Source organism: Protomyctophum bolini (assembly GCF_963924005.1).
Source record: "Protomyctophum bolini genome assembly, chromosome: 7".
NCBI lineage: Eukaryota > Metazoa > Chordata > Actinopteri > Myctophiformes > Myctophidae > Protomyctophum > Protomyctophum bolini.
This window is the reverse complement of record NC_137868.1, coordinates 39,056,743-39,083,665: the sequence shown is the minus strand read 5'-3', so window position 1 is coordinate 39,083,665 and position 26,923 is coordinate 39,056,743. Positions and strand designations below refer to the sequence as shown.

Genomic DNA, 26,923 nt, shown 5'->3' with positions numbered 1-26,923 from the left:
TTATGCTTTGTCGTATGACGGTGTCGTGTGGCGAAAAGAGTCACTATTCTCGCCATTTCAGAAATGTTTGAAAACCTAAAAATAAAATGTCGCCTGCAAAAATAAAATGTCGCCTGCAATTCTTTTTAATATTTTCGCCTATGATGACATGCCCCAAAATAGGGACATCAGGTTGAGAGTGGTTAAGATTGCATCTCGGTAGGGTTAGGGTTATGGGGTTAGGGTATAGGGCTGACTTGAGTCCCAAGTCATACACCTTCCTTTTACTTATAGGAGGTTTAGAAACATGACAGAGACATGGGGATGAAGGGAGGAGGAAGGTAAGGTATACCGACAGCAAGGCCAAGGTCCAAGGCCACACATACATACCCCCTTTGTGCAGTATGTGTGTGTGTGTGTGTGTGTGTGAGGGCCCACCTGGCACAGTGAGGATCTATCGGCGTGCAACAGTGTGTAGATTTAACAGACTGTGAGAGACTTCTGTCACGAGGAGGGGTGACTGCGAGCCCATCTCACTTGGACTAAAAAAAAACGCTCCGCTCTGGGACGCATAGCGTTGACCTCATTCTGGAATGGTTGCCTCTGGTAACTATGAGCTCCCATGGACTCGGCTCTCCCAAGGTTATTATGGGATAGAGATGTGACCCCACCACCGACCGACCCCCCTCTGCCACCCTCCTCCCCCACCCCCAAATCATGCCCCTGTCCACTCCGGTATAGGAACATGCACGCATATACAGTATATGCTGTCCACCTGGAGTGAGAATAAAACAGTCATATCTTGGCTGAGACATGACTACTGTGTGCATATGGAAAAAAAATAAAAAAGGCTTGCTCACTCGCTCGCTCGCTCGCTCTCTCGCTCGCGCACAGCACAGGCATCTCCTGCCAACAAAGGGGCTGTGTGCACTGCTGTGCATGAATGCGTGAGGAGCAAGTGAGTGCACGCGCCTATGTGTGTGTATGCGTGCGTGCGTGCGCATATTATGGGATGGAGGCAGGCTGTGCGTGCGTGTGTGCGTGTGCATGAATATTATGGATGGATGCAGTGTTGTCAGGCAGGGAAGTGTGGTGGTGGTGGTGGTGGTGGTGGGGTGGGGGTAGCAGAGGGGGCGGCGAGGAGCGGCGTGCACACACGAGGAGGGGGGGAGGGAGTGCGTGTGGAGGGGAAGGGACGAGACGAGCCGTGAATATTATAGAATATATGAGGGCGGTGAAGTGGTGGGGGGTGGGGGGAGATTTCCGTGCACGTGAGGTATGGAAAGATTGTTGCGAATGTAGGATAGAAAGTGCTAGAGAGTGTGTGTTTGTGTGCGGGGGGGGGGGGGGGGGCACTCACGTGCACGATGACAGTGCACGTGAGTGTGTATGCATGTGTGCATACATGCATGTGTGTCTGTGTGTGTGTGTGGGCCATCCAAGCGTCAGTAACAGACAATAGCCAGACATAGGCCTTTGTTGCCATCCGATCTGCATGTACAGTGGAGAACATTATGGAGCTTCCATTTCACCGCGCTGTAAAAACCACAGTGATCATTTAACTCTGTGAGTTATTTATACACTCTCAGAGTTAATAGATTAACACTGAGCTAATTGTATTGTGCAGAAAGCAGTGGAATAGAAATGGCCTCTTCAGGCCTACATTTGGACTTCCTCCTACAGTACAGTTTTGTTTTGAGGTCAAATCTTTTGTTTTGCTTTTTTTCTCCTTGTAAATAAGTCCCTTGGTTTTATTTTAGATTGCCTGTGCAAAGACATTTTTCAATCCAATTCAATCTTTATATTCCAGACTCATGAAGATCCATATCACAGTCAACTCATTCCTTTTCGATTTCATATCAATTCATCAGATGTTTTCCACGGTTGCTGGTTTTCCACGGTTGTGCAAATACTCAAGACTACTTGAAAAACAAAAATAAACATGCATAAAATCCTTTATTGACCAAAAACTATCAGATGTATCACTAATGCACACTTACGGTAAGAAAACAAATTGATGATTCATTTGCTTCAATTCCATAATTACCATGTTCTGGGTCCTGGCTTGTGCTGACAAGCACTGAACGGAGCAATCAATATCCTTGACCTGCAGAGGGAGTAGAGCACACAGCACAGTGCTGCTGGTCTGAATATCAGCTGGACACATTCACTATATGTACCAGGCCATGCTGCCCAACACGTTTACTATACATACCAGGCCATGCTGCCCAACACATTCACATACCAGGCCATGCTGCTGCCCAACACATTCACTATAGTACCAGGCCATCCTGCCCAACACATTCACTATACATACCAGGCCATGCTGCCCAACACATTCACTATACATACCAGGCCATGATGCTGCCCAACACATTCACTATAGTACCAGGCCATCCTGCCCAACACATTCACTATAGTACCAGGCCATGCTGCCCAACACATTCACTATACATACTGTACCAGGCCATGCTGCCCAACACATTCACTATACAAACCAGGCCATGCTGCCCAACACATTCACTCTACATACCAGGCCATGCTGCCCAACACATTCACTCTACATACCAGGCCATGCTGCCCAACACATTCACTCTACATACCAGGCCATGCTGCCCAACACATTCACTATACAAACCAGGCCATGCTGCCCAACACATTCACTCTACATACCAGGCCATGCTGCCCAACACATTCACTCTACATACCAGGCCATCCTGCCCAACACATTCACTATACATACCAGGCCATCCTGCCCAACACATTCACTATACATACCAGCTAGGCCATGCTGCCCAACACAACTATTCCTTCCAGGTTTAATCCTTGTATCCTTGTGTCAGCTCAGATCTCCTTTTTGAGCGGTGCTAGCTGCTCCCGAGTCCCAACAGTGACTTTGTGTGTGTGTGTGTGTGTGTGTGTGTGTGTGTGTGTGTGTGTGTGTGTGTGTGTGTGTGTGTGTGTGTGTGTATGTCTGTCTGACCTATATTATATTATGTCTGTCTGACCTATATTGACCCCTAGTGAGGGTCTTTACAACCCTCTCCTGCACGCACGCGCACACACACACACACACACACACACACACACACACACACACACACACACAGAGAGAGAGAGAGAGAGAGAGAGAGAGAGGAGGGCATTCACAATCTTGAGTGGGGGTGACTTCTCTCACCTGTACAGTACAGTACAGTACAGTACGAATAGTACTAGTAATACTGTACAATTCGTATAGTTGCAATGCTCAGTTGACGGATGTTCTGCCGCCCTCCCTCCCTCCCTGTGTGTGTGTGTGTGTGTGTGTGTGTGTGTGTGTGTGTGTGTGTGTGTGTGTGTGTGTGTGTGTGTGTGTGTGTGTGTGTGTGTGTGTGTGTGTGTGTGTGTACTTTAGGTATGTACATGCTGCTGGGCTTAATTTTGTTTCTATTCACTTTATCTGTAACTTGGAAGCACTCAGCGATGAAACTGTTGATCAGCTACCCTGTTTTTCAACAAACTAATGCATGTGTAGGCTATAGCATGAGAGCAACCTTGGAGAAACGTAGTCCAATAGTTTTGATTTGCATTCTTTATAATCCTTTCTGAGAGAACGTGTGGTGCATTTTAGGTTGAAATGGTTCTACATCCCTCATAGTCATGAAACCTATGGATTAATTAAGAATTGTCACAACAACACATAGTTGTTGGACTTGTTTAAGTCACTTAAAGCTGAGCTTTTGGAGATTGAAGGTGTGTGTGTGTGTGTGTGTGTGTGTGTGTGTGTGTGTGTGTGCATGCGTGTGCGTGTGTGTGCGCGAGCGTGTGCGTGCGTGCGTGCGCGTGTATGAGGAGAAGAGGAGGAGAGCTTGGTACTGGTACCATTCCCATCATATTATCGCCCACGCCCAAGTCAGATTTAGTGTGAGAAAGCAAAGTGTGATTCTGAGAGAGAGGGGGAGCAACAAGCAGGTTTCTGTCACAGAATATTATCCTCATGTACGGCATGACTGGAGTCACACTGTATTATGGATTCTTTTTTATTTTTTAATTTGCTGTTACATTTTTGTTCAACAATTCAATTATTCAACAAGCGGATTTCCAGTGAGGCCTTTTGGAACTTCATAAATTATCAAACATTCTTTATTATCTGATTGGGTGCAATATATGCAATGTGCACTGAGAAGCTACAACACTCTTGAAATCAACTCTCAGGACTGGTGGGAGTGGGCAGGATTCAAGGTTCAAGGTTGTGTTATATTGTTACATTGAGTATACAGGTGGTTTGGCTTCCTTCAGACAATGCACCAGCATAAGTAATAATACAATAAGAGAGATTCTAGATTCTTTGTCAAAAGTAATATGTTCAAAATCCAACAGTGACAGTTCGTTGAACAATAATATGCTCTTCTGACAGCAGGCCTGGCCCAAATACAAGCACTGAATAGGAATCATAAGCATCAACAAGGCAGCCATGAATGACAGGTAACGTAGGTGTTTACACCAATTTGGTTCAGTGGGGCCACAGTATACCACTTACCGGTATGTTATCTCAACCAGTGGGTCAGGACCCCAAAATTGGGTTGAGAGATGACGTGCTCGTCTACTTGACTCGATGTATACTTCACTTGTGGAAGTAGAACTCATTTAACAGAGAGGCATGTTGCACTATTTAATATCGGGGTTCCCACGTTATTTGGGTGAGTGCCACTGTCCCACTGTGATAGCACCAGTTGAGTGGTGGTGTGATGTAAACCACAGTGTGTTGACTACCTGTGTGCGTAGTTCCAGTAACATAGTAAAAGTGCAGATTGTCATGTGCGTGTGATCTTGGATGTTCTCCTGGGTGCAGCCGTGCACATGCCAGGTGGACGCTGAACGAATATTATGGGCTGTCACCAGTGGACTTGAGTTTCCCTGGAGACCATGTGACTGGTATTTTTTCTTTCTTGTCTTTTTAGGAGTTGTATATTATGGGATGTATGCTGGCTGGAGTATTATGGTCTGTTGGGGAGGGTGGGGGGGGCGGTCACCATGACAACGGGGTTGCTAAGGGGCTGGGACTAGTGGAAAGGGGAAGGCGCGTGTGCGTGCACGTCTGGTTGAAGTGTGCGTGCATGACTGTGTGTGCAGCGCGCATGACTGTGTTGCGTGCATGCGTGCGTGTGGGTGGAGGAGGGGGTGGGGGCAGGCTGAATATTATGGTCTGTCCGTTGCGAGGTAACTATGCAGAGTTCTGTGCGTGTGGGAGGGGGGATTATTATGGGATGTCTGCCCCCTTTGTGTGTTTGTGCGAGGATGTTAGCTAAGCTCTGCCTCTGAGGCTGGGGGAGAGAGAGAGAAGGGGGACGGCGCAACGTGTTTGGGTCATTGACGGCTCTTTTTTTTTATCTTGCCGATTCAGTTCAGCCTATGGAATATAATGAGCTCTCTAAATAGTAGCAACAGCTGCACGAACAGGTAACATCACAGTTGTAGCCTATTCTTGCAGAGAGGGAGGGAGGGATCAGAGAGAGAGACCTCGACCCGGGACTGCACACTACAGTAAGTTTCAGTACTTTTAAGTTTTCCCTATTATATTGTGAGTTTAATACAACGTGTTTGTCAGCATGATGGATGGGTGTGTCCAGCTGCCACACTTTCCTTCATTGAAACAAATGAAATCAATATCAACCACTTAATATGTCATATCATTGTAGATAATCCAGTTAACCAAGTTGTTAGGGGCAGGCAGGTGTCCAATTAGCAGGCGAGTTATTTGAAGGAAATGAAACGAGGATTAATATTATATATTATCTTCTCTTTCAGCCCCCCCCCCCCCCCCCTCCCCTCCACATCCACCCCCCCCTCCCCCAACCTTCTCGACTCCCCCCCCTCACTAACACACACACACACACACACACACACACACACAGAAGAGAGAGACACATACTCGCACGCACACCTCCCTCCCTTCCTGGACACCCCCGGTCTGTTCTCCACCGACCCGACGTCATTCTCCCTCCTCCCTTGCCGAGCGAGCAAGGTTTAAGAGAGAGCGAGAGAGAGGGGGGATTAATTCGCGTTGCTGGAATATAGAATTAATTACTAAAAGAAATGTCGGCCAGCGATGATGAGGAGAGTCGTCTCGACTTCGGGCCGACAGACGAGCACTCGCTTCTCCACGGTAAGCTATATTTTTTTAAATAACAATATAAAAGGTTATACATCTCTTGACTTAAGCTCGCCTAGCTAATGCTAGCCGTCGGCCATGATAGATTAGTTAGCTAACTTGGGTGTTTACTGTTTACAGTTTTTTGCAGTCATTCCAGCAGGATAAGCCGGTGCTGCATGGTTTGGAAACAGTGCGAAGTGTCAAACTTTGAACCTACGTGAATGTTGTGAAAAACGTTCTAAGTTTGCGACACGCCGCTGTATTGTGTCATTCACGGGGTTGTTGGCGTGTGCGTGCGTGCTAACAGTGCGTGACATGTGCACGCGCGTGGTGGTGGATCAGCGCGAGCTTCGCGCGCACGACCATTTTGCTTGCTAAGTTGTGCGGGTGCACGCACGCAGTGCACGGCACATGAATGTACTGTAGTGGTGGTGGTGCACCGTGTCCGCGTGGGGGAGTGTCAGAAGAATATGTTTTGTTTTTTTGACGGAAATGAATGAATCTGTATCACTGACAGATGAGGATGAGGCGCAGGATGCTCCTGTGGCCCAAGAGCTGCCCAGTAAGACCAAGAAGAAGAAGAAGGCAAAGAAGAGCAGCAGAGAGAGCAGGAGCAGCAAGCGACAGAGACCCGTCATCAGAGAGGTATGGTTAGCTGCCTGTCATGCACACAGTGATGATGGCTTTCTGTTTGGTCATGGCTCCTCCTGAGCACTGCATGTGTGGGTATCATCATCAGTAGACAATTTATACTAGAAGCTCAGAATCTGGGAGTTTGGCCAACCCTCTCCAGTCCCCAGATCTTTAACCACACACACATACTCTATAACCAAAACGATATTTACCTGATCTTAAAAATCTCTAACATAGCCCTGGAGACTCAAAGGGTTTTACTGGTTTGATGCTCCTAGAGCACTGGCTTTCAACGAGTGGTCCCGTGGACCACCAGTGGTCCTTGAGGAGGTTTCAGCCAGGTCCCCAGCTAAATGATGAAGAGTTGGTAAATGGACCCTTATTAGATCTTACCGTAACCACATTATTGTTAAACATCTGCATTACTTAATTTACAAGAAGTCCACACAATTCGAGAAAGTATTAGAATTGTTATTTTGTTTGTTGTTTGGGTCTCCAGGTGTATTCCTATCCTAACAATGCCTAAACACAACCATTTTAACGTTATGCTTAGGTCAGGTCTTTTTGCTCGTGCATTGCACATGCATTTCATCGTAGGTTATGATACTGCTAGTAGAGGAGCATACCTTTTTGTCATTTGCAGTACCACGCTACGCCTTGTCTTGTCAAAAGCTTGTCTTTTCCACTTCCCAATGACATCGTGTTATATTCCAGTTGTTAAAAGCTGTTCCGAGTAGTAGTAGTTGACAAATGTGGGACGTCTTGAGAAGCTCTTATCATTAGATTCTATGTCTGATCATTCATTGACCAAATAACTAAGCGGATGGCAGGAGTAGTGTGGCCTAGGACTAGTTGCAGGTTGAGATTGCATTGCATTTAATCACATGATTTCCTTTCCTGAATCATTTAAGAAACAATCACACATGTAACCCCTTCAATTCAATATGATATTATTCTGCTATTTTTGCTAGATTTCATCCATCGTATCACTTTCTATCATTTCTATGATATCATCTTTTATGTGTCATTGTGGCTACATTTCCTTATGCAGCTTCTGTATTGTTTTCACGCTGGATGATTCATTTCATTCGTGTCATATCACTTTGTTCCATTCCATCATGGTTGTATATCGGGAAATGGGAGAGAGCTATCGGTGTACTAATGCTTGTCAATATGCTGGAGCTAGAGGAAAAAAACATGGCCTAAAAAGGCTAAACGAGTATGGATGAAAGACTAGCTACTCAGGCAGAGACCAAAGCAGCAAAAGAGGTCAAGGACTTAAACAATGCGGGTGCTGTCAGATAGCAAGCAAACCTGAATCATGTATAAATACTGTATTAAACAACTATGATCTGTTGTTGAGTTAAAATGGAGCACTTGAAGTGGTCAGTTACAGTATAGTCATTTTATGTAACATCTTCACCTGGTATTGTATAGTGGTGGATATTGCTTGCAATCTCACGATAGATATGTATCACGATACAGAGGCCACAATACGAATATATTTAGATATATCTTGATTAAACGTTTATTCAAAATACATTAAAGCACTTTCAGGCCCACAGATATCTTTAAATTAAAATTAATGTCTAAACATCCTAACAAGGGGTCTGAAAAGGGAGTGCATTGCAACTTGCGAGGGGGGCTTTGATAACATTATAACAGAGGTATGTTTTGCATTACTGCGTCACCCAGATAATTCATGCCGTTTATTGCTGTATCGATACAGCAGCCTCTCGATCGATTCACCTATCGTCTTGATTGTCGATCGATATATAGCCATATCGATTATAATTGAATGCACCACTAGTATTGTACCATCATTTTGAATGGCTGTTGCATGAAACTAGTTTCACAGAGTAGAGCTGAGTTGTGTTGCAGTAGTAGTCAACAGTTGGTCAACAGAATCAGAAAAGTAAACAATCTAATGTAACAAATATCCTGATTATTTTGCTCAACATTGGGATCAACTTAACCTGGATGGTTTAGTTTATTCAATTACATTTACATACACACTTTTGTAATTTATTACGTGGAATATTATCACTTAAGCTTTGTAAATTAAATAAATTGTTTCACTATTCGGTATTAAGCCAGTACTGTGTTCTATTACAGTTTTAATAATAGTTAGTTAGCAGTTATGCAGCCCTAATATTGTGAAATGATCAACAATCAAAGCATTGAACAATGTACCAAGTGTAGACACAGGCCAAGTCGCAATTATGTGGGTTCAGATTTGGTTTGTGTGTCTAATGTCACAGATCACCTCTTCTACCTTTTCAGTCTTTGTGACGTGAAATGGATCCAGCATTGCCACATTTCCCCAGTGGCATTAATAAAGATTCTATCTTATCTTAACCGCCTTTTAAAAGCAACCTTTACTCTTTTGTGCTCCTGTCTTGCAGGAGTTGCCGGTGAGTTCCCCAGAGCCGCCCCCGCTAGGAGTGGTGGGACCAGAGAGGGATGCAGAGGAGGGAGGAGGGGCGCGCTCGGAGAGCGAGGGAAGCGATTACGCCCCCGGGAGGAAAAAGAAGAAGCGTTCCAGCTCCGCCAAAGACAAGAAGAAGGGTGGTGAAAAAGCGGAAAAAGGAAGTGCGTCGAGCTCAAAAAGCAAGCGTAAAGATCCCGAGCCAGAGGAGGACGATGATGAGGACGACACTCAGGTAAGACTGAAGGATAACCTAAACTCTGATGGACAGAGTAACTCTTTCTTGTGGAAACGGAACTCTCTGGGTTCTGGAAGACAGTGTGTTTTCACAGTGTGTTTTCCGGGGAACACTCAGGGGTCCTTCTTTGGGGGGGGGGGCGGGGCTTCCAGTGGATTCCCAGCCCTGTTATATCATCGTTTCAAAATGGGGATACAGTGTTTTCAACCCTTTTCATATCAAGGTCCATTGTGTATTCGGCATTTGAGCCATGGACCACTATTTGATGAGATTTCGACCCTCAGACCCAAGACTATTTTTGTTGTCGTTGGATACGATTTTATCCACAATTTCGTGCTTTATCAATGTTGGTACTACCATAGGAGAGATAACAGTCAAACGTTGATCAAATAACAATTCTACATTCTCTAATTGTGTAGACTTCTTGTAAATTAAGTAATGCAGATGTTTAACAATATTTTTACGCTCTGAAGAGTTAAAGATCATGGACCTCTGTGACTTTCATGGCTTAAGCTTTGAGTTGAGTAGAATAAACTATAACACTTTATAATGGCTTAATTGTAGTGTATTTCCCTTTGTTTTGTAGTAGTCAGTGGTTCCTGATATTCGGGGCAATGTGTTTAGATGTACAGTATTTCAAGCATGAAGCATACTGTAAATATTAGTATTTATTTATATTGCGTTTTCAACATTGTCATATGTACACAATGTTTTATTTTATTTAGTTACTTTATTCTTCTTTTTTCCATTATATAATGGACATTTATTTTGGATGGGTCCAAATATGGCCTATGACACTGCATGTAATCAAACCCAATGTAACATTAATTGCAGTGACTGATGTGGGAATTTAGTAATAAATATCTCAATGGCTTCCCCTTTGTCTGCACCCCACCCTCAGCCTAAAAGCTCCACTCAGCTGCTTGATGCGTGGGGTATGAAGGACATCGACCACGTTTTCTCCCAGGAGGACTACAGCTCTCTCACCAACTACAAGGCCTTCAGCCAGTTTGTCAGGTACGGACACGTTCCACTCATGTTGAGGAGGTGTTGCAGCTCCTCCTCGCTGGCTAACATTTGATATTGGCGTGTATTTGTTAACTGTTATTATTTAGTTTTTTCAAATATACCGTTAAATCATCAAGTTTCTCCCTAGATGTAGACCATATTCTTGGCACGTATGAATGCAAAAGCCCTCTTATCGTCTTACCCATGCTATTCTTGTAGACCACTCATTGCAGCCAAAAACCCCAAGATCGCTGTATCGAAGATGATGACCTTGATGATGGCCAAGTGGAGGGAATTCAGCACCAACAACCCACTCAAGGTATTATTAAACCTGTGGTTGTGAAATCTACTTCCTTTAAATAAAGAGCCTGAGGAGGCTAGGCTTCATTTATACTATGTCACATGACCCTATGGCAAAAATGATGTATTTAGATTTAAATATATATATATAATTATATATTTTATATTAATGATTTTTGTCTACATTGTAATAGCTTAACAAATTTTTTGTCCTTCACAGAAGGAAGATCTCTTGACTCTCACTCTGCATGTCTCACTCTGACTCTGTGTCTCTGATGCTCTCTCTGACTCTGTCTGTCTCCTACTCCCTCTCATTGTCTCTGATTTGCTCTTTGTCCCTGGACTCCCTATATGTCTCTCACTCTGTCTCTGATACTCTCTTTGTCCCTGACTCCCTGTATGTCTCTTGACTCTGTATCTCTCACCCTTTCTGTGTGTCTCAGAGTCTGCGTGTCCCTGACTCTGTCAAGTACAATGGGTATTGGATCTGACGAATCTGCGTGTCCCTGACTCTGTCTCTGATCGTCTCTACATGTATGTCTCTGACTCTGAGTGTCTTCCAATGTAGGGTTTGGCCACTGCCAACGCAGCCTTGGCAGCAGCAAACGTGGCTGCGACTGTAGAAAACATGGTGAGTGCGGGGGCAGAAGAAGAGCCAGAGGTCTCACCTACACCCTCACCTACACCCGCTCCTGCTGCCCCCGTTGCCATCCCCCCAGCCCCGGCACCTCCCGCAGCACCACTTCGCAAGGCCAAAACCAAAGAGGGCAAAGGTAACACATTGGATGTACTGGTTGCACATTGGATGTCAGGAGAAATGGATGAATTAACGAAAAACCACTGTAATGTGGGAATGAACTTTGGTATGAACTTCTCTCTTCTGGCTGTGTTCACTCAGGTCCCAATGCTCGCAGAAAGTCCAAGCCCACTCCTAAAGCACCACCAAAACCCAAAGCCAAGAAGGTGGCTCCGCTCAAGATCAAACTGGGAGGCTTCAATAGCAAGAGGAAGCGTTCTTCTGTGAGAATCTAATTCTTTCCTTCTGATTAATTCTGTTTAGTTTCACACAGTGTATAGATGAACAGGGAAGTGAGGTTAGAGTTTAGACAGGAGGATGTATGAGACCCCTTCAGGCACCTCTATAAAGACGGACACAAAATACTGAACGCTAACAAAATATTCTCACCATCCTCTCTGACAGAGTGATGATGACGAACCAGATGCAGACAGCGACTTTGACGACGGGAGCTTCGCCGTTTCGGACGGATCCAACCGCAGCAACCGCTCCAAGAAGAAGCCCAAAGGTGCCAAGAAGAAGAAGAAAGGTTGGCAAAAAGAAAAACCCCTCCTCTGTCATATATCTGCATGGCATGCACATACTAGACACACACGTCTGTTATTTGGACTCACACGTGATACAAGAGAACATGGACGTAAAGAGATTATATGGAAGATGCTAATTTCAGTTGTGTGTGGCGCCTCTTGACCACTTAAACTGGCTATATACTCGTAGATCTGTTATTTTGGCCAAAGAATAGGGACGCTAGGGTTCATGTGGTTAAAGCGACTATCCGTGTCATATCTCCGTTGTTTCTTGTGTACAGTGGAGACAGAAGAGGGCGACGGCTACGAGACGGACCACCAGGACTACTGCGAGGTGTGTCAGCAGGGAGGGGAGATCATTCTCTGTGACACCTGTCCTCGGGCGTACCACATGGTGTGTCTGGACCCTGACATGGAGAAGGCTCCCGAGGGCAAATGGAGTTGCCCGCATTGTGTGAGTAGACTGGGTACCGTAAAACACGCATTCTTTTGTATGTTTTGTTGTATGGTGGTGGTGGCGGCGTCGCTTGCCAATACTAATAATAATAAATCCTCTCTATGTAATTTGTTTAGAATTATATGGCCTGCTGCTGCAACATGTTTCATTTAATATCAGTGTGTATGAAGCTTCGACTATAAAAAAAAAGAAGACAGAAGGTCCGCCCTAATTATTATTATTATTTTTTAAGATATATTTTGGGGGATTTTTGCCTTTATTGATAGATCACAGTAGGGTGACAGGAAATGGGGAGAGAGATGGAGTGGAAGACACACAGCAAAGGTTGTCGGGATCGGGACTCGAACCCGCGACACACTGTCACACACTGGATTACCACACTAATAATTATTATTCTAATAATAACTTATTTCCAATGAAGAATGTGGCATGTTTATCTTAAAGGGACACTTCACCCTTTTTGCAAAAGAAAATATGTTCATGACGTTTAGAAGATTTAGAACACTTTCATGGGGGTCTTTGTGTATAATATGGTTTTAGATTTGAGCAGTGAGCCCAGTGTCTCTGATGTCATGGACACTGGGCTCACTTCTTTTCTGGACTACAATTCCCATAATGCTTTGGTGCACTGCTGCTTGTGGATAGGGGGAGGGCTGTCTTACTGAGACAACATGTAGTCCAGGAAGTGAGCCCAGTGTGTTCTAAATCTTCTAAACGTCACGGTACACCCCGAGCGGCAATGACCGAGTTCTCCGTTCTTTCAATTAGTAACGCCCAGCGCTCAGGACGGAGATTTATTGATATCAAAACCGATCGCCGGTCGATCTGTTGCGCAACATTCAATGTTATAGGTGGGACGTCATCGAAAATGTTCCCCCCCCATTTTAGCCGATGAGACCGAAAATCTTAAAACGTGAATGACTCTTGATCTAAATCATTCCGTCCAATTCTAAGCAAAGATTATGTGTTAGACGGCCCATCGCGGTCCCGTCGCTAGTCGTGTTAGAATTAATCATACCTCCTGTTGTTGTCGATCACCTCGGGAGTGTGTTTTGGCTACTTCAGCTACATCCGGGATAGCACCTGGTGCGTCGCTAAATGTGCTCCGCTGCTATAAATCGCTGGGCGCTGTGTGATTTAATGGATTAAATAACCCCACTATTGAAGCCTATTAGTCAAAGCAGGGAACTAGCTGGTCTGCATAAGGTATCTGCTTCTGGGATATTTGTCAACGAACGTGCATAACTTCTATAATATATGACCCCTGTCATTAGTGGGTCATTATAATAATCAGTATTTATGTGGCGTAATTGATTATCCACGTGAGAGGATCTCACCGTAATAGGAAGTTATTAGAGTAGTTCATTTGGGCATTGGACTATAAAGTTTTAGTTGTATTATTTGAATGTGTAAAAAGCCCAAGTCACAGACACGGTGCTAAACCCAGTGGTCAGTGGTTTAGTGCCGTAAAATCTCCAGGCCATGCTGTTATTTTTGGCGCGATGTATTTATTTTTGTTTCGCTGTCGTGATTTCACTGCGCCGTATGAGCTGATACCCTGAAGAAGGCATCGTCTGCCAAGACGTTGGTCACCTTAAAAGAAAGCATTTGCATCGTGACTACGAGTTGTACGACCTCTCCTCCTCTCTGTTGAAGTTTATCTCCCGTGGTCAGCAGCACCTCCCCACTATTGGTGTGCGACGTGCGCTCCTACCTCTTTGTTTGTAATGAGCTGCATTTAAAATAACATGGAACCAAGCATCCTCCCGAGGACAAGTAATTGTTCTCTAGTCATTGACACTGAATGCAATGGAGTTGGGTCAAGATGGGAGATAGTGTTAGGGATATATGTTTTGTGGTGTGTTGTAATGTTTTTTACATTAAATGCCCCCCTCCTAATTGACCGTAGTAAGGCATGGTAATTGGCGTTAACCGCTTACTGTAAACCCTTAGTTGAAGGGAGTCCCCCAGGGCTCCATGTTAGGCCCCCCCTCCTTTATTCTTCTCCAGACATACAGTACAAGCCCAGAATGCAACGCGACGCGTGATCTTTTAGATCTGTTATTTTCACAGAATGTTCGTGTTCGCCCAAGATTAGGATATACAGTGGATATACATACTGTCATACATGTGGTTAATTGTAAATTTGACCTTTTTGTCTGTGTGTGTGTGTGTGTGTGTGTGGGGGGGGGGGTTCTACATGTGCCCTCTTTAGCTCTTTGTCCTTCACTGCTATACCATGCCAGCCCACCCCTTCCCCTTCCCCGAAGCCCCCATTCCCGACTCATGTTCCAGTCAGTCTCCCATTCCTAACCACACGCCTTGCTCTCTTTCTCACCCCCCATCTCCCCCCACCCCCCATTTCCTCTCCTCTACCCTCCCCTGAACACCCATTCCATTTCTGCGGTACGTGCACGCCCATGCATGCATGCTCGCACACATGTGCGCGCGCCTGCTCTGTTCCCCTCCCCCCCTACCCAGTGCCTTTGAAACCTCCTCCTCGCACCAACAGCCCCCCCTCCCCTCCCCCGTGTCTCTCGCGCGCTCCGTTCCGCATACCTTCCCTGTCTGTGCGTGTGTGTGTGCAAACCCTCCAACCCCCCCACCCGGCTCCACACACGCACACACAACGCCCTCTCTCCTTGTTTCAATTTCTGTGACTGTCGGCACGTCTGTTAGACGGGTCCAAAAACGTTGCTAGAGCAGCATGGGAAATGTCCATACTCAGATTATTATTTGAATGACTGACAGTTTGTAGATTTTTTTTTTTTTAAAGCCCAGAGTATTTTTTGCTAAGCAAACCTCTTTCTTTCTATCTTTCTCTCTTGTCTCTTTCCCCATGTCTGTCTCACACACCATGCCTTCCTCCTCCAGGAGAAGGAAGGCATCCAGTGGGAAGCCCGAGACGAGCTGCCGTCCGACGGCGAGGCCGAGGCCGAGGAGGAGGACGAGAGGCGAGGCGAGGAGGAGGGCGGCGTGGAAGAGGAGGATGATCACCACATCGAGTTCTGCCGGGTGTGCAAGGACGGAGGGGAACTGCTGTGTTGTGACACCTGCCCCTCCTCCTACCACATCCACTGCCTCAACCCCCCCCTGCCGGAAATTCCCAACGGAGAGTGGATCTGCCCCCGCTGCACGGTGAGAGATGTGCACTGGGCCGTGCAAGACTCTAGCGTGCGGCTGCGCGCATGTGGGTGTCTGTGTGCGTTATGTCTGTGTGTGGTGGTGGTGGGTGGTGGGTGGGTGGGTGGGTGGGTGCCAGTGTGCGTTTGTGTGTGAGCTTGAATGTGCAGTATCTTTAAAGTGTTTGCCTTTTGAGCCTGCGTGCGAGTGTGGGGGCTGCGTATTTGCACGTCTCTGTGTGCGCGCATGAGTGCTTGTGTGTGTGTGCACACGGCTCACGCGCGCGGCCGTGAGCGTGAGCCTTGTATGCCTGTGCGTGTTGGAGAGTGCATGTGGCTTGCAGATTTTCATCTCACGCACGTTCGTGCAGGAGATAAAGGAAAAAAAGACAGCCTTTCCCTGTGTGCGTGTGTATGCGTGGGTGGAAGAACCTGCATGATTTTAGATAAACCGTGCCATCTGTACGCTATACATTGAGCTCCTTATTTCTCAATCTGCAGATAATGCCACAGCATTGTATAACGTGTAAGCACTACACAGTCAGTGTCATGTCCTGTGTTTACCCTTCAGAACCCTGACGCACATTCCCAGCAACATTGGTTGATATGGCATGAACACTGAACAGCCAATGATTTTTTTAATCCGACACCTTCAATTGATTTTCAAAGACCCAACAAATCATAACATCAAATCTTTTCTCATTGTGTTCAGTATTTAGATGCTAAACTAGACAAAGATAAGATACCTTACTGATCCGTGGTTGGAAAGAAATGACAAAAACACAGACAGTGAAAACTAGGTTAGAACTACAGTAAGAATACAATAGAAGATCAAAATACGGCATTAAAATATCCAGCAACGATAAAGATCAAACAAAAAAACGATCTATATAAATCTCTGGCATGTGTTCTCTGTCTGATGATACACTCATCCTGCCTGTCCTGTCTTGGCCTTGCAGTGCCCGGGCATGAAGGGCAAAGTTCAGAAGGTTCTGACGTGGCGATGGGGGAAGATTCCGGCCCCTACGCCCGTCCCACGGCCCGCGGACCTAGCGGCCGATGCCCCGGACCCCCCGCCGTTGGTAGGACGCAGGGAGAGGGAGTTCTTCGTCAAGTGGTCCAACCTCTCCTACTGGCACTGCTCCTGGGTGCAGGAGCTACAGGTAAACACACATTCCTTTTTAAAAGAATTTACTAAAGATTTTCTTGTCTTTTTGTCTTGGTTTACACAGTGACAGCGTGGAGTTGGGACATTTTACAATATTTGGATGTCACTTATATGAAGCCCTGCAAAGTGTAGTTTAATGGCAAGACATTGGCGTGAAATAAAAAAAAACAATTTGATCGGAAACGAATGAATAAAACCGTTTTGTCAGGGTGGGACATTACAGCTCATTGCCCATATACAGTATATTGACGCTGCCAGGCGGAAACCTTTACTAATCAAAACCATTACTTTTATGGAAATGGTGTTCCAAATGATCTAATGTTCTTTAATTATTTAGTTACCAGCTGTTTTTAATACTAAGATGAATGCATCTTCTGCTTAGTGGGTTGATGACTTGATCAGAACTAGCATCAGCATTGAACCTTGGCAAATGAAGAGAGTGACAAAGCAAATATGTCACTTTTCCAAAATGTAAGCTTTTTATTTGTTGTTTTGTGAATGGTCCCTGACCCGTAGACTACTATGGGATATGTAGTTGTGGTTGCAGTCCCATATCCTCCATGGACTGATGGTTATGGACCAGTTAGTTTGTCATTAAAGGCGCAGTGAAATGAAAAAGACGTTTTTCACACTTTTAGACCATATCCGTGGTCATCATATGGGCATACCTAACAATGGATGCCAAAAAAATGGGAAAATTCTCATTTCTGTGTGTTTTTATATCAAAGGTCGATATCAAACGATTGTATTATTTATTTATTAAAACGAAAACGTGCTGCGTGATGACGTGTAGAGATACACATCGATAAAAGCCAATAAAAATGAAGCTCACCCGTTTAATTCCCCATATCTGCGCATCCGTCCAACACAGCTGCTTCTGATTACAGAAATCCTCCGTTTTTATTCCCATTCAAGATAACATCCAGACGGTGTATTACTCGGTTTCAACTTAATCATCACGCTAAAATATGTATCTGAAACGTTATAGGGTAGAAATAAGCCACATAACAGTAAACTGGTGTAGCTGGCCGACAATCTGATTTGTAAACAAACACACACCATGCGTGTTGCGGATAGCATAGCTACCGTCCCTAGCTACCGTCCCATCGCCTGAAGGGATGCGACACTCTGATTGGTTCAGAAACTTCAGACCGGTGTTTCATGTGGAAACACCATTTTCATGTTGTTCACCATTTCCGTTTCACTGCGCCTTTAAGGCCCCATTTACACTGGCAGCCAAATCCAGCCTGAATCAGATCTGAGCCACATCCAGATAGGAATCTGATTGGTTGAAATGAGTCATGAGACATGTTGGACTCATTTAACCAATCGCATTTCAATCTCTATGTGACACAGATCTGATTCAGGCTAGATTTGTCTGCCAGTGTAAATGGGGGCGCATGAGTCATTATATTGTAAAAAATGGCAGATCTGCAAGGTCTACACTACAGTATATTAACAAACTATGCAATTCAGTATTCATTTTTGTGTAAAACTTAATTTATAAGTTAAATATAATATATACTTAAAATATAATGTATAATTATAAAATATAAATATAGAGATACAACATTTTCCGCCCCAACAGTGACAGTATACAGTATATCAGATGTTGGGATTGAGATTAAAACGATGCTGTGACCGTTCTCTCCCGCCCCCAGCTGGAGCTGAACTGCCAGGTGATGTTCCGGAACTATCAGAGGAAGACGGACATGGACGAGCCCCCGCTGGTGGACTGGTCCGGAGGTGTGGAGGGCGCCGAGGAGAAGATCACCAAGAGGAGGAACAAAGACCCGCTGTACGTCCACATGGAGGCCGAGTTCTACCGCTACGGAGTCAAGATGGAGTGGCTGATGATTCACCGCATCCTAAACCACAGGTGAGACACACACACAATATATATAGTGTACTCTAGGTCAGTGGTTCCCAAAGTGGGGTCCGGGGACCCCCAGGGGTACCCGAGGGAGTTCCAGGGGGGACCCATCTATTTTGTTCATGTTCATAAAGTGCTAAAGTGTTTAAAGCAGTGGTTCCCAAACTTTTTCATGTCAAGGACCCCCAAATTGACGTCTACATTTAGACGTCTACATTTAGACGTCTGTATACATTTAGACGTCTGTATACATTTAGACGTCTACATTTAAACGTCTACATTTAGACGTATACATTTATTTGTTATCCGTGTTGCGAGGATGAGGGGGTACCTGGAAAAATATCTACCCCAAAAGGGGTACCTGGTCCAAAAAAGTTTGGGAACCCCTGCTCTAGGTCGTCCTCAGACAAGCCTTCCATCGTCGCTTCCAGTCATCCCGTTTCTCCATACATCCGGGCAGCTCGTTGGTGCTTTGCGCTCCTGCATCTTTCTTGAGTACATCCACATTATGTTAGTATGGGACGTCCTCGTGACCGGTGCCCATGTGTTGGTTCCCCACAGCACCAGTTTGCTGCCTGGCAGCTCCTGGTGTCTTTGGCAGTGTCCTGCAAGTCTCATTCTCCTGGTGTACACTATAATAGTACATATTCATGCTCAAACGCACAGTGTGTTGGGGATCATCATGTTGTAGATTGGCGGATTTAACGCTATGGCTATTCAGGGTTTCTTGCTTGGCATGGATCATTTTGAGAACCCCTAATGTGCCCCCTATTTTAGCTGAGCAACTTGGCAAGAAATCTGAGGGATTTGATTCAAAGCCAGTAGGGATATATGTAGGTTAACCACTTGAACCCCATATGCTTAGTTGATCTGAGTTCCCCAGGGCTCTATATTAGGCCCCCTCCTGTTTTCACTCTACAATAAATATCTGTACTGAATGCTCGCCACCAGAATAGAACTGTCGGACTGTTTGCACACCAACACTAGTTTCGTCTTGGTGAATCTCTCTCTCTGTGGTGCAGGTTAATGAACGCTCTGTTCATTGGATGAGAACAGTCTAATTAGTTGTGTCTTGGTTGTTAATTAAACCCATGTTGTTCTGACTATCAGCATTGATAAGAAGAGCAACGTGCACTACCTGATCAAGTGGAGGGACCTTGCCTACGACCAGGCCTCCTGGGAGGGTGAGGACATGGATATCCCCGAGTATGACATCTACAAACAGGGCTACTGGAATCACAGGTACATACAACGATAAATGCATTTCCACTATTCATATTCTTAGAATAAACATAATATTTATTTTTATTCTATGTGCATTGTTTTGTTGCTGTGAACAGCAACATACTTAACATTGGATGCCAAACCTTTTTATTGTTTTTAACGTTTCCTCTGTCAGAGAGCTGATTATAGGTGAGGAGGGCAAACCGAGCAAGAAGCTAAAGAAGCTGGTCAAAGTCAAGAATTTGGAGAAACCCCCGCCCAACCCAATAACTGATGTAAGTACTGTATACTGTATACCAAAAAACTAAAAAGATGAAGCCTGCCTGCTGCTGCACTAAATGCTAGAGTCCAGAAATTCTCTACAATAGTAACAAATCTGACATTACAAATTGGAATTCAGAAGCGACATTGTCATTACCTCTGTGCAAAGGATTTAATAAACACAATTTTAGTTTTGTATTACAATCAAAGGGTAATGTCCCATCCTGACTTCAAGGTATATAAGGTTGGTTCATGCTATGATTATTCCTCCCTCTATGTGACAGTTTGTCACATAGAGGGAGGAATAATAATTGAACACACTGTATATGTACACTAGTATATGTATATACATCCTCCTCTCTCTGTATGTCCTATCCGCCTCTCTTGACTGTCGACATAAAACGACATGTTCTCCCTCTCTTCTTCAGCCCACCATCAAGTTTGACCGTCAGCCTGACTACCTAGAAGTCACAAAGGGGACCCTGCATCCATACCAGCTGGAGGGTCTCAACTGGCTGAGGTTCTCCTGGGCTCAGGCCACGGACACCATCCTGGCAGACGAGATGGGTCTGGGGAAGACGGTGCAGACGGCCGTCTTTCTCTACTCGCTGTATAAGGAGGTATGGAGCTAGGTTGGCAGTGTGTTGGGTTCGCCGGCTTCCTGCCACTAGCCCATTTAGACCCGAGTTAAAAACATTCACTTTGAAAGAATATATATTCAAAGATTTGCGCCACATTTTTCAGATTTTTCAAAAATAGCAGACCTACAAGCTCGTAGCGCGCCACTCGGTGGCCCTTTCACGCTGTTTTACAAATTAGGACATGGCCTAGCAAAAAAAAATCAGTCGTGAGATGTTATTTATTTAGCTTTAATCCATGCTTCAGGGTCACTCCAAGGGTCCGTTCCTGGTGAGCGCTCCCCTGTCCACCATCATCAACTGGGAGAGAGAGTTTGAGCTGTGGGCCCCCGACTTGTATGTGGTGACGTACGTGGGTGACAAGGACAGCAGGGCGGTCATCAGAGAGAACGAGTTCTCCTTCGAGGTCAACGCTATGCGCGGAGGGAAAAAGGCCTCCAAGATGAAGGTAAGGCCCGCGATCACATTGAGGGTCTTCACACACCTGGGGCGTGACAAATACATACACAACAACAGCACAAAATAAAATATTTTTGGCTGAATCATTGCACGAAGAAACGCCCCTGGTGTGTATAGTGTAAGGACCGTTATTCTGTACTGCATTTATGTTGCTGTAAATGTAATGTAACTCGAACTGACATTGTGAAGGTTACATTTACATTGTGCAATCATATTAAAGCTGCAATCCGTAACTTTCATGCCCTGGCTAGCCACAATTCGAACCCAGGTTCCCAGTGCAAATGTTTAACCCTATCCATTTGAGCAGTGGTCCAACCCACTTAAATGTCTTAATAGAAGAGCAACTAGACCACCAGTTATATTATTATTATTAACATGTTCTACAATACAGATCTGTCAAAATCATGTTTTATGCACAAAAAAGGTTATGGATAGCAACGTAACCACTTAAAGCCTATAACTGGTGGTCTCCCTGCTCTTCTATTAAGAAACGTAAGTGTACCCACTTACATAAATGAATTCAACAAACGTGTATAGTACACACATTTGTGTACAGGCTTCATACGTTCACATGAGAAGAGGGACGCTAGGAGGAAGGACGCATGAGGTTCAATTATGCCGTTAAGTACAGTCAGTATGTTATGACGCTGAATGCTTCCCTGCCATGCAAGTTATGACCAAAAACGTGACTCCCTCTTTCTTTGGACTTTACAGAAAGACTCTCAGGTCAAGTTTCACGTCCTGCTGACCTCCTACGAGCTGATAACAATAGATCAGGCTGTGCTGGGCTCCATCGACTGGGCCTGTCTGGTTGTAGACGAGGCTCACAGACTGAAGAACAACCAGTCCAAGGTGAGAAACACACACATACACTTTTGACCTTTTTGAAAAGCATCTCTACATTGCATAGATCAGCTATGTTTTGAATCTTTATAATATATCTTTCCATTTAAACTAATTTGATTTATAGAAGTAGGATTTATTTATTATGCAACTGCAAAGGTGAAATTTTCATTGTCTCGAGAGACTGTCAGAGCTGTTATGATTGTAATGTGTCTGTCTGTACATTCAATATTGTATTTGTTGTTCGGTATTATGTTATATCTAAAGGCTCACAAAAGTAGTCGATCTGCAAGTTTACTTCGCGTTTTGTGTGTTTTTCAAAGAAATTGGGGGGAAAGGGCTCCAAGTATCGACCCCTGGGGTGAACCCAGCCAATGAGGTATATTGGGTTAAGTGTCTGTCTCTTGTCTCTCTCTCCGTTTGTGCTCAGTTCTTCCGTATATTGAACAACTACCCGCTGCAGCACAAACTGCTGTTGACAGGAACGCCTCTACAGAACAACCTGGAAGAACTTTTCCACCTGCTCAACTTCCTCACTCCAGTGAGATTCAAGTCAGTATGCTCTGCTCTCCCTTGCCTGTTCACATCACACATTCTTGCATTATCCTTGCATCACCTTTTTGTAATGGAATCGTTCAACCAAAAACAGCAATTCTCTCATCTATACTCTCTCATGCCAGTCCTCTGAAATGAAATAATGGAACTATAAGTAGAAAAGACCTATTATTTAGTGTACATAATGTATTTATATTTATCAATGGAACATAGATACCAGCGCAATCCCAGCGTAAGAAGAATGATGCAGAATAATGGTGTTGATAAATCTGACAGCTGGACAAATGCAAATAAACGAAAATTCAACTGTGTTTCAACTGGCATGAGAGTGGGTAGACTTAAATGCTAGACTTAAGATGTGCTATGAAATGAGCTATTTTCCTATACAGTATGCTACACAAATAAACTCAACATTCAATTTAACACGATTAAGCAACATTTTTAAACAAGCACACGTTTGTCCATGACCTCTCGAACACCAGACATTGTCGTCCTACGAGTGGCTGCAACGGTCATTTTAAAAATGGAATCCAGTTCCCTAGCATTCATTATTCCCCTCTCTCTCTGTCTGCAGCAACCTTGAGGGTTTCCTGGAGGAGTTTGCAGACATCGCTAAAGAGGACCAGATCAAGAAGCTCCACGACATGCTGGGACCCCACATGCTGAGGAGACTGAAGGCCGACGTCTTCAAACACATGCCCTCCAAGACTGAGCTCATCGTCCGAGTGGAGCTCAGCCCCATGCAGAAGTGAGTTCATGAGGATTTCTTTCAAAATAGGAGCTCGGGGTGCCAGGCAGATATGGCAGCTTTTATTCTGAAAGCCCCCCCCCCCTTCCGTTCCATACAAAAACCGGGAGGCATCATTACCTTGCGATGATTATGCTAAAGTCTCTCTAGAAGTGTTAATATTTTATACGAGAGGCATGTTGAAGTCAGAAATGAAGACGGAAGTATGCCCATTTGGTTAAAAAAGGTTGAAAAGTAAATTGTCCATTCTAAAGTGATTATGAATTTGAATTATCGTTTTATTTTAACATTTCTTTCCTTTTTGTAACAGGAAATATTACAAGTTCATCTTGACACGTAACTTTGAGGCCTTGAACACCCGTGGGGGAGGAAACCAGGTGTCTCTTCTCAACGTGGTGATGGACCTCAAGAAGTGTTGCAATCACCCCTACCTCTTTCCTGGAGCTGCACTGGTACGAGACACGTTCCCACGGCCATCATCACACAGCCATAATAGCTATAATATCTTATGGACGTTCTTTATTGTTGATATGAGTAATTTGGCGATCCTTTGGTAACTATCATATCTCACAGTAACAAGAAAATTACAGGATTTTTGGGGAGCAATGTTTTTCCTCCCCGCTCTGCCTGAAATTTCATAAAATGTTGGGGGCACGTTGATGATATACTTCGGCCTCAGTCCAAAATGGCTTTAAGTTTAACTAACTAGACTTGCTTACATTTGCTGAGTTTAAAATGTATTTTTGTACTCGTGTTGAATACCGCACAAACTCTGTTTCCCGCCTGCAGGAGGCACCAAAAATCCCCAACGGCATGTACGAGGGCGGTGCTCTGACCAAGGCGTCGGGGAAGCTGACGCTGCTTCAGAAGATGATGAGGAAGCTGAAGGATGGAGGACACAGGGTGCTGGTGTTCTCCCAGATGACAAAGATGTTGGACCTGCTGGAGGACTTCCTGGAGAACGAGGGATACAAGTATGAGAGGATTGACGGAGGAGTGACCGGAGCCATGAGGCAGGAGGCCATCGACCGCTTTAACGGTAATAGACGTGATGGAAGGAAGTTGTCAAAATAAACCAAGAGATATAATTAAAAGTTCCTCTTGACTTCTTTTATATTTTTTGCAATGGGTGAAATCTCACGGATAACTTTGATACGTTATGACCCGGGTTGCCTCCTCTCTCCACTTTAATTGTGAAGTAAAGCATTATTTCTTTCTCTCCCCTGTGTACTCTCCCCTGCCCAACACACAGCCCCTGGAGCTCCTCAGTTCGCCTTCCTCCTCTCCACCAGAGCCGGCGGTCTGGGCATCAACCTGGCAACCGCTGACACTGTGGTCATCTATGACTCTGACTGGAACCCTCACAATGACATCCAGGTACACAGCCAGGCAGAATCGAGACGAGGCAACGGTTTGCATCTAGGCTGAGGGACACACGTCTCCCAGTTTTAGACACCTGTCATTTAAGAAATGACAGGTAGAGATGTATGACGGATGTTTCCTCACTGAGGCTTAATACATTAATGGGACTTACAATCTTGTACCAAGTGGCTGTGAAGAAACGGAGTACAGCTTACTGGTAAGGTATAGCCAGAGATTAAAATAGGGTGCATTTTGCATCCCAAAACGCAGTTTATAGTTAAGGGACGCAATAAAACAACGACCTCTGCATCCACGGGGTGCACTACTGTACTACTGTACTTATTCTAGTTAATTTTTCTAGCTTTAGTTATAATCATTTCTTATTCTGTTTTCTACATGAATATAAACACATTGTTGAAGTGGGACTCATTACATTGGAAACCTATTTACATCACTGTATAGCATATATATGCTTGTGTCGTTGTACACTGTTCATTTGAGATAATCATGTAGACTTGATGCCACTGTCCAGTTATGTCAGAATGTGCACATGTCACCACCAGCCGACAGCCAACATGTGACACAGTTACATGCTGATAAAGTTTCTCTGTCTCTCTCTTAGGCATTCAGCAGGGCCCACCGTATCGGACAGAACAAGAAGGTGATGATCTATCGCTTTGTCACCAAGTCCTCTGTGGAGGAGAGGATCACCCAGGTGAGTGAAACTGACTGAAAGAGCTTTTTACTCTCTTCCATGTTGAGTTGCTTAATTCCACATAAGCCCTAGTCCCTAGTCCTGGAGTGAACATTCTGCGGAAATAACGGATCTATAAGCTCATTTGAGTCACATTGTGAGAGATTTGGTGCAGAGGGGAAGAAGGAGTGGACATAGAGCTCTGGCAGGCTGCTGGTGTATAGGGTTTTAACTTTATGTTCCTTGATGGATCAAAACTCCCTCTTTGGGACAATAAATACTACTCGTCTTCTAAGGCTTTAGCAATGATACAAATGTGCATATGTAATGAAATGGAAATCCTTTTGATTATTTTTTGTTTGTAAAAGACACATTACTGAAGGATTATCTGTGGTACAAACGGTCCCTCTCCTCCCGTAGGTTGCTAAGAAGAAGATGATGCTGACCCACCTGGTGGTCAGACCTGGTCTGGGCTCTAAGACCGGCTCCATGTCCAAACAGGAGCTGGACGACATCCTCAAGTTTGGCACAGAAGAACTCTTCAAGGATGAGCTGGGACTCATGGGTGAGTCCACTTATTATCAACAGTAAAGGTGGTTGCACACTGGATGCGTTTTTTGGAGGTTTAGCAGCGTTTTCTGTCGGTTTTCCAAAGAAAACGCATGCAACCAGGTTTCATATAAAAGAGAACATTTATTTTCAATTATAGTAAACTTTATTCTAGAAGTTTCTTTACATAAAACGAAGAAAAACATTTTTGATGGAAATTACTTTTAAGAAAACTCAGAAACAGCCAGCTGGTTCCTGCCTGAGGGGTTTATAATGTTTGTATTCACATGTCTGTCTGTCTGTCTGTCTGCCAGGAGACAAGGAGGATGACAGCCAGGTGATTCACTATGATGACAAGGCCGTCGACCGTCTTCTGGACAGAAATCAGTCCGAAGCCCCCGACGACACCGAGATACAGAGCATGAACGAGTACCTCAGTTCCTTCAAAGTTGCACAATATGTGGTCAAGGACGAGGAGGAGGAGGTGAGTGTGTGTGTGTGTGTGTGTGTGTACTGTACAGTACATGCCATTAATTGCTTCATATTTATTTGTGTATTTGTTTACAATTGTATCCAATGTCATTGAAATGCATTTCATCTTGGAATATTTGCCTCAAGTCATTCAATGAATTTTGTTGGCAAATCAAACCAGAGATTCTCCAGGAACTATTTTCTGTTAGACTTCTCAAATCAATTCATGCTTTAAAGTGCATTAAAACACATTGGCTTCCTTGGAGACCAAACAAACCCATGGTATGCTTTGTAGCAATGGCCAGCAGTAAAGTATATGGCGAGGCATAGTCAATAAGCTAAACATTCCAGGCCACCATTATATGGTCATTTAAGCAGACTCATCTACATCCAAGTTGAAAAGTGCATTTTTTCAAATGTACACCCAGGTTTCCTGGGTATGCGCTGCATTTCTAAT

At 44.6% G+C, this 26,923-nt stretch overlaps 1 protein-coding gene across 1 annotated transcript in view; it reads left to right on the top strand.

Moving 5' to 3' along the window:
- Nucleotides 1–5,854: 5,854 nt before the first annotated feature.
- Nucleotides 5,855–26,923, top strand: part of chd4b (chromodomain helicase DNA binding protein 4b) — a 34,977-nt gene continuing 13,908 nt past the window's right edge. Inside the window, exons 1-25 of the mRNA XM_080768715.1 lie at nt 5,855–6,124; nt 6,630–6,757; nt 9,151–9,408; nt 10,313–10,428; nt 10,639–10,738; nt 11,288–11,492; nt 11,618–11,739; nt 11,921–12,044; nt 12,324–12,496; nt 15,374–15,637; nt 16,581–16,784; nt 18,451–18,668; nt 19,773–19,904; nt 20,062–20,161; nt 20,576–20,767; nt 21,033–21,233; nt 21,959–22,096; nt 22,518–22,639; nt 23,217–23,390; nt 23,701–23,842; nt 24,180–24,429; nt 24,643–24,767; nt 25,375–25,467; nt 25,867–26,011; nt 26,310–26,479. Coding sequence (XP_080624841.1) covers nt 6,055–6,124; nt 6,630–6,757; nt 9,151–9,408; nt 10,313–10,428; nt 10,639–10,738; nt 11,288–11,492; nt 11,618–11,739; nt 11,921–12,044; nt 12,324–12,496; nt 15,374–15,637; nt 16,581–16,784; nt 18,451–18,668; nt 19,773–19,904; nt 20,062–20,161; nt 20,576–20,767; nt 21,033–21,233; nt 21,959–22,096; nt 22,518–22,639; nt 23,217–23,390; nt 23,701–23,842; nt 24,180–24,429; nt 24,643–24,767; nt 25,375–25,467; nt 25,867–26,011; nt 26,310–26,479 — 3,966 coding nt within the window. The 5' untranslated portion in view covers nt 5,855–6,054. The remainder of the gene's footprint in view (nt 6,125–6,629; nt 6,758–9,150; nt 9,409–10,312; nt 10,429–10,638; nt 10,739–11,287; nt 11,493–11,617; nt 11,740–11,920; nt 12,045–12,323; nt 12,497–15,373; nt 15,638–16,580; nt 16,785–18,450; nt 18,669–19,772; nt 19,905–20,061; nt 20,162–20,575; nt 20,768–21,032; nt 21,234–21,958; nt 22,097–22,517; nt 22,640–23,216; nt 23,391–23,700; nt 23,843–24,179; nt 24,430–24,642; nt 24,768–25,374; nt 25,468–25,866; nt 26,012–26,309; nt 26,480–26,923) is intronic.